General features: G+C 33.4%; 1 protein-coding gene across 1 annotated transcript; it reads left to right on the forward strand.

Moving 5' to 3' along the window:
• Positions 1-252: 252 nt before the first annotated feature.
• LOTGIDRAFT_137917 (hypothetical protein) lies at positions 253-3,599 on the forward strand (the record flags this gene model as incomplete). Its single annotated transcript, XM_009047953.1, has 4 exons — positions 253-276; positions 581-670; positions 1,085-1,207; positions 3,420-3,599. The coding sequence occupies 4 exons, from the start codon at positions 253-255 to the stop codon at positions 3,597-3,599; spliced, it is 417 nt and encodes a 138-aa protein (XP_009046201.1).
• Positions 3,600-6,759: the final 3,160 nt, after the last annotated feature.

Genomic DNA, 6,759 nt, shown 5'->3' on the forward strand with positions numbered 1-6,759 from the left:
AATTGGATACAAATCGATGCTAACTTGTGACTTGTGATCGTTGCTGTTCTTTTAAATATTTTAATTCAAACAAAGCTGACAAATCTTTAAATAGTAATGTAATACTGTGGATCAAAGCGTAAATAAGTTTGTTGTTATTGTTATTACATGGTTACGATTTAAACGAGGTCTTAAAAAAAATAAATGGTTACGTTTTATTTCCCCTTGCTAACAGTGGTGCCCTCTTGCGACCAAATACTGCAAGCATCCAAGATGTCGGACGCAGGATTTTTCAAGGTAAATAAAATTGCAAATAAAAGAGCAAACATTAGCATTATCATAGAGATAATTTGTATATAGTTTATATCAAAGATCTTTTTTGAAGTATTCCCCATTATTCTTACCGAAGCGTCGTGCCATCACGACTTATTAAAGGCTTTTTAGTTGGCCGTACCGGTTGTAAAGTAAAATGTTTTTACTTTTTCCACATGGCACATCCCCCCATTATTTTATTGTCTATTTTTACAGATTGTAAAAAAAGTATGATGTAAATTTATTAACCCGTCTTGTTATTCTAATGTACCATTTGTGCTATTTGTAGGGAACTACTGCAGAGCAGGATACAAGATTTGCTGATAAGAAAAAGAAATTGATGAAGTCTATGAAATTTGGTGATAGTTTGGAAAACAAGGTGAGTTCAACAGTATTTATAAATTTATGTTTCCATTATAGATACCATGACTTTAGGATATTATGAGCCTATTTTACAGGGACAATTTTGCCATCTGTTTGAAGAATCGTACCTTAGTCTCATGATCGGGAAGCCAAGCTTATTCAGTAATAGTCAGTGTTCACAGTTCAATCAATGTCTTGTCTTGTTGAAAGTTGAAATGGCTTCTTTTCTTGATACTCTGCCATATAGAAAAGACATAGCTTTTATATAGAAACAGAAAGTGAAATTTCTAGTTTGAACGTCTTCCGGACATGGCCAACTTTGGCTTTTAATAGCAAACATGTTTTATTCTTTTTTAATGTTTCATAGCAAAATGTTTTGTCAAATAGGTCCCAAAATTTTAAATATTGTAGGATCCAATATTTCTTTTAGGTTGATATGACCAAAGTAAATGTAGATACTTTAAAACCATGGATAGCTCAAAGAATCACAGAATTATTAGGCATCGAAGATGATGTTGTTGTAGAATTTGTGTATAATCAATTAGAGGAACGGGTAAGCTATGAACTTATTTTCTTTAGTTACAAAATCCCAGTTTGAAATGATAAAATAAATTTAAATGTTAAATTTATTACTTCAAGATTGAACTGAGTAGATTGTGACCAAAATCAAAAGAAATCACACTCAATCTTTCATCTTAATCATTTCCTTTGATTTTGGGTTCAAAATGCTCGGTATAGTAAGTATATGTCTTTTATGTAAAGGTAACAATATTTTTTCATTATTTCCATACTGTTATAAAAATACTGCAAGTTTCACCTGAAGAACAAAATGTTAACTGCAGTCCAAAGTATGAAAAACAGTTATGAATTTAAATTGTAAAAAACAGTAAGCATTATTTTATCTGTGGTTTATAGCATACGGATTGCACATTATTTCTGTATGCTAGATTGTTTATACTTTGTACTTATATTTGACTGTTTCCTCTCACAATTAGAGAAGTTCACGTATAAATATTCATCTCCAAGAATGAAATACAAAGAGACATGGCAAGGAGTTCACACACTTCCAGAATCGCTTATTCCATAGGAGCATTATATTAGTAAATATTTAGAGGGCATTCGACATCAATCGTCATAACAACTGTAATTTGTGGACGGTTGGTATATTGCATCATTTACGTGGATTTGAGGTAATTACATCAATTTCAATCAGTTTCATTCAAACTCAAGACACTTATATTAATGGCTACCATGCTTTGATGTGTTGAGTAATGACGGATAAAGTAACATACAGCCATATCACAAGATTAAAAAAAAAAGATGAATGAATGATTCCCATCAAAACAGGCATAAAATGGATAAAAACTGCAACAAGCTAGCTTTCCAAAATACTTTCAAATGTTTTATCTATTGCAATGTTCTAGAAGTGCCAATTCAAGTCCTATTCTTATACCAAGACTTTTTTTGCAGAAATTTGTTGAAAAGACCAGTGAAAGTCTGTTATTATTTGAGAAAACTGTGTGTGTTTTTCTAGTCTAACAACAGTTGATGGTAAAATAAAGTATTGTAGATCTATGTTTGAAAGAAAAAGGAGTATGAACCATTGTTGATGTTGTGTTTACCTTCTACAGTTTATTATTTGTCCCATAAAGACAGGGATATTAAAGGATTTTTGTTCAGGGGACATCTTAAAGGAATAAGAATATATCATCTGATGTAAATGTCAATCAGTAACATTTTGACATCTAGTCTGAATAGATTGAAAGGTTCTGCTTGAAGGGACTGTCAAAAGGTTTTCTAGTGTATTGGGGACACTGACTGCATCAATTTGCACCATTCCAATTTTCAATCAGACGTGATTCTTGCAATTCCACAAAAAATAACTGTTTAATGACTTTACTAATTGCAAAATGCGCTTTATCACTTAAGGCCTTCATAATTAGTGATGTCTTCAAACACTTAGTTTTAGTGGAATTGCATGAAGCACAAATGCCTAATTGGGAATGGGAATGGCTCAAATTAATGCTATCAGTGTTCTTAATAGACATAATAATTCAGTAAACCTCTTTGGTTTATATACAGGATAAGTTGTCTAAATATTTGTTTTCCCAGCTGAGCTGAGGTGTAAAGTCATCTCATTTCAGGAAGAAAATATATAGTCATTCACTCATATATTTGATGCTGGTAAAACAAACATTTAGACTACTTTATTAATTTGATGGTTGTTTCCTCCTCATCTCCCCTTACATTCCACAAGATGAGAATCTTAAATAAACTTATAAAACATTTACTTAAATTCCCTCTGGGTGTGCCTAGAGGCTGTAATAATGTTCTATTGGTGTTGGTAGCTCTGTATATAAGCCTATGATTTATATGAGAGACTTGGCTGTGATAAATGTTCCAGTACATAATGAATTGATCATACAATATACTGCTTCAGATTTAGAGAAAAGAAAATTTAACGAACAGTTTGATACCTTTGATTTACTGGGTGCCTAGTAAAAAGTTAAAATGTTCCAGTTTTTGAAAAAAAGACCATGTAAATGAACTTTGAATTCAGCACCTCAAATCCTCGAGTGGTTTGACTTAGCAGATTAATCTGGAATGGAATATTTATGAAATATCACAGCTGGGTTCCTCATTACTCACAATCAACAGTCATTTCAAAATATAACCATAAAATAATGTTTCAGGAAGTCTTGGAATTGGTCTGGGTAGAGATTGTTCTACTAATGCATGTTTTTCTTCCCCTTGTATAATTACAGTTTCCTGATCCTAAAGATATGCAGATAAATCTGACTGGATTTCTAAATCCGAAGAATGCCAGGATCTTTCTACAAGAGTTATGGGAATTGTTGGTTAGTGCACAAGAAAACATTGCAGGAATACCGTCTAAATTTCTGGAACAGAAGAAAGAAGAGATTAAAAAGCGACAGGTAAATTAACATAAGAATCAAATAATCAGAAAGTTGTATTGGCATGTTAAATAATTTCAAAATTTGGGACTTTTATTGGTTGAAATTTCTAAGAGAGAAATATGTTTCTTTTCAATGTTATTACAATGAGTTATTTTTTTTATCAACACTATGATGATGCTGATATTCCAATTCTCTTAAAAATATCCAAAAAAAATCAAAAATACCTTTTTCTCAGACAATAATAGATATGTGTCCTAGTTTTGTTGATTATTTTTAGGCTGAACATGAAAGAATACAAGCTAACCTGAAGAAACATGAAGAACATATTAAAGAAGAACTTGGTAGAAGAAGAGAAAGTGACAGAAGAGATTCACCATCTACTAGGTACATTTTACTTATTATTTTATTGTGATATCAAAAAATATGGCAAGGGAGAAAGAGTTACAATATCTCTACTACTTATGTTCACAATTAAGTATCCTTTCCACCAGCTGGTCCTTGGCCTTTTGTCATTGATCTTTTGAGGATCATCTGTACCCATTGGCAGCTTGGTCGATTTTAATTATGAGTGAAGATGATAATTTTGTATGCTGATCCAGGTAAGAATCCACAGCCACCAGTTGCTGGACATAACCAAGCAAATGATGTCATGTAAAGAACCAAAAACTGACTGGTATAGAAGGTCATTCTAATCAAACTAATTTCTGAAGCAGGTAAAGTGTTTTTAAATGCACAAGAATAGAGTATCATGAGAATATTTTATAAAAGGGGTTTATTTCTGAAAATATACTTGTTTTGAATTCAGGAAAAGTAGATCCAGATCCAAGTCACCGAGGAAGAAGAGATCAAGAACACCAGAGAATAAAGAAAAAGGTAAATCACCAAGTAAAACTGATGAGAAAAATGGTGACACCAAGACTGATGATAAAGATAAAGAAGGGTAAGATTTGTTTTTTCATTCACAGGAGCAGGGGTGGTTTATCAAGTTCGTTGATGGCTAACTCAGATATCCATGACATAGGTTGTGATACCACTTTCTAATATTTGAACTAGTTTCCTCCTCATTGATGCAGGTCAATGGGAGCTTTGCACACAAAAAAACAAACTTTGCATGTCATTCGACGGTTAGATTCCAAAAAGGTGAACCAATACCGATGTCCTAGTTGAATAGTATAATTTCATTTACCTATGGTTTGGATAAGCTTTCGTGGACAATTTTGAGGCCTGTAGACTGTAGTGTTATTTTAGAGTTGTTGGATGTTCACGATATTTTTATTGCCAATTTGCAGTTTTGCAGTATACTTACTTCTATATTAGCATAGATAAGTCAAAGGAATTATGTCTGTTTACAATATATCTTTGTCATCAGGGAGAAAGACAAGAAAATAGAAAATGGCGAGGGTGACAAGACAGTTGAGAAGAAGGATGAGAAAAAGTCTCGATCAAGATCTAGGTCTAAAGACAGGAAGAGAAAGAGTAGATCCAGAACTCCAGAGAGAAGGAAAAGACGGTCTCGAAGCAGGTAACTTTTAGACTTAATGATAAAAGTGTCAAGAGCTCATCACTAACCACTACTAGCTTTCTTTAGAATATTGAGGTTTGCTTGATTGTTGTGGGTTCTGATCTTGGCCAATGCATGAACATGACATGAGATATACATGATAAAAACCTGTACAAGCCAGACAATTCCCTTAATCAAATTCTCCTCGAAAGTATGGCAAAATCAAGAGTAAAGTTGTATAGTACTGGACTCCTCCAAAGATAAGTACCATCAGGTGTTTGGAACGAGTAAGTATGGTCTGCTTATCCACATCTAAAAGGCCTGACCAAGGGTTGCCTGGTACATCCTCGAAAACCTAAGCTGCTGTTTACTTTTATTGATGTTGCAGACATGATCAGTAAAATTGGCATACTTATCTTACTGCACACACCATATCCTTTATCACACACATCTAATTGCCATTTCCAATTTCAGATCGCAAAGACGAAGAAGATCATCAGATAGATACTCACCAAGACGAAAATCATCACCAAGTCGTCATAGATCTTCACCAAGACGAAGATCTCCCTCACCAAGAAGACGTTATGATAGGAGAGACCGATCACCTCATAGAAGATCATCTAGATCTTCACCAAAGAGAGGATCAGAATCAAGGAAACCTCCTAGGAAAAGGTATTCAAGCTTAGCTGTTAATGGACTAAAATTTAGCTTAAACTAAGGGTTTTGACAAATGTTGAAATATGATTTTCAAACTTGTCTTTCCGTGCCTGTGATGCAGGTTAAGGGACTGCCTTGGAAACAGTATAGACCATAAAGCCAGACTTTAATGGCAATCAATAATAGCTCAAAGTTCATTCGATGTCTTTTTATTCTTATTCAAAAGTTATGCAAACAAATTTTTATTATGTTATACAGGTCAAGCAGTTCTGGTTCAAGCTCAGCTTCTAAATCTGGTAGTGAAAGTCCTAAATCCAAGAAAAAGGCACTGAAGGTAAGCAAATAGCCCTGAATGTTGGGAAGTTATAGAGTGCACTTGAATCAGTTTTCAATAACAACATAAGAGTAGCATTAGGCTGGGCATAGTAGCATAAGGCTGGGTGTAGATATCACAATATCAAGCATCAATATAACAACTCTCTGTCTTTAATATCATGAAAAAACATCTGTTTCAAATATTAAGTTACTTGTAAAAATTGTGTAGATGATCTTATCTGGACAAAAGTTTGAAGATATATTATGATAAGTATCATATATCACAGTATGGCCATATTTCGGTATTTTTTAGTCAGCCGATATTACTAATGATATAAATTCCTATACTAGTATTTCCCACCCAGGAAGCATATGATAAAAATGCATATCTAGATATTTCATTTCATTGTTGTCGTTGAAAATCCACCTATTATCTGAGTAAAAATATAGATATTGGTCACGTCTGAATCATCCTTTATTGTAGAAGAAAAAGAAAGAGGATGGTGATAGTAGTGACACTGAAGATGACTCGCCTACCAAATCAGGTGTTCAGAAGAGACGTAACTACAGAACACACAGTGATACTGCTGAGGTTGAAAAATCTTCTAGCTCTTCAGATGAAGATGATAAAGGTAGGAATAGTGTGAAGCCCTTTTGACAAACAATTGTACATTGCCATCCTGATTAAAGTCTCAAGGTTATTCACTTTGATGT

This window comes from Lottia gigantea (assembly GCF_000327385.1).
Source record: "Lottia gigantea unplaced genomic scaffold LOTGIsca_119, whole genome shotgun sequence".
NCBI lineage: Eukaryota > Metazoa > Mollusca > Gastropoda > Lottiidae > Lottia > Lottia gigantea.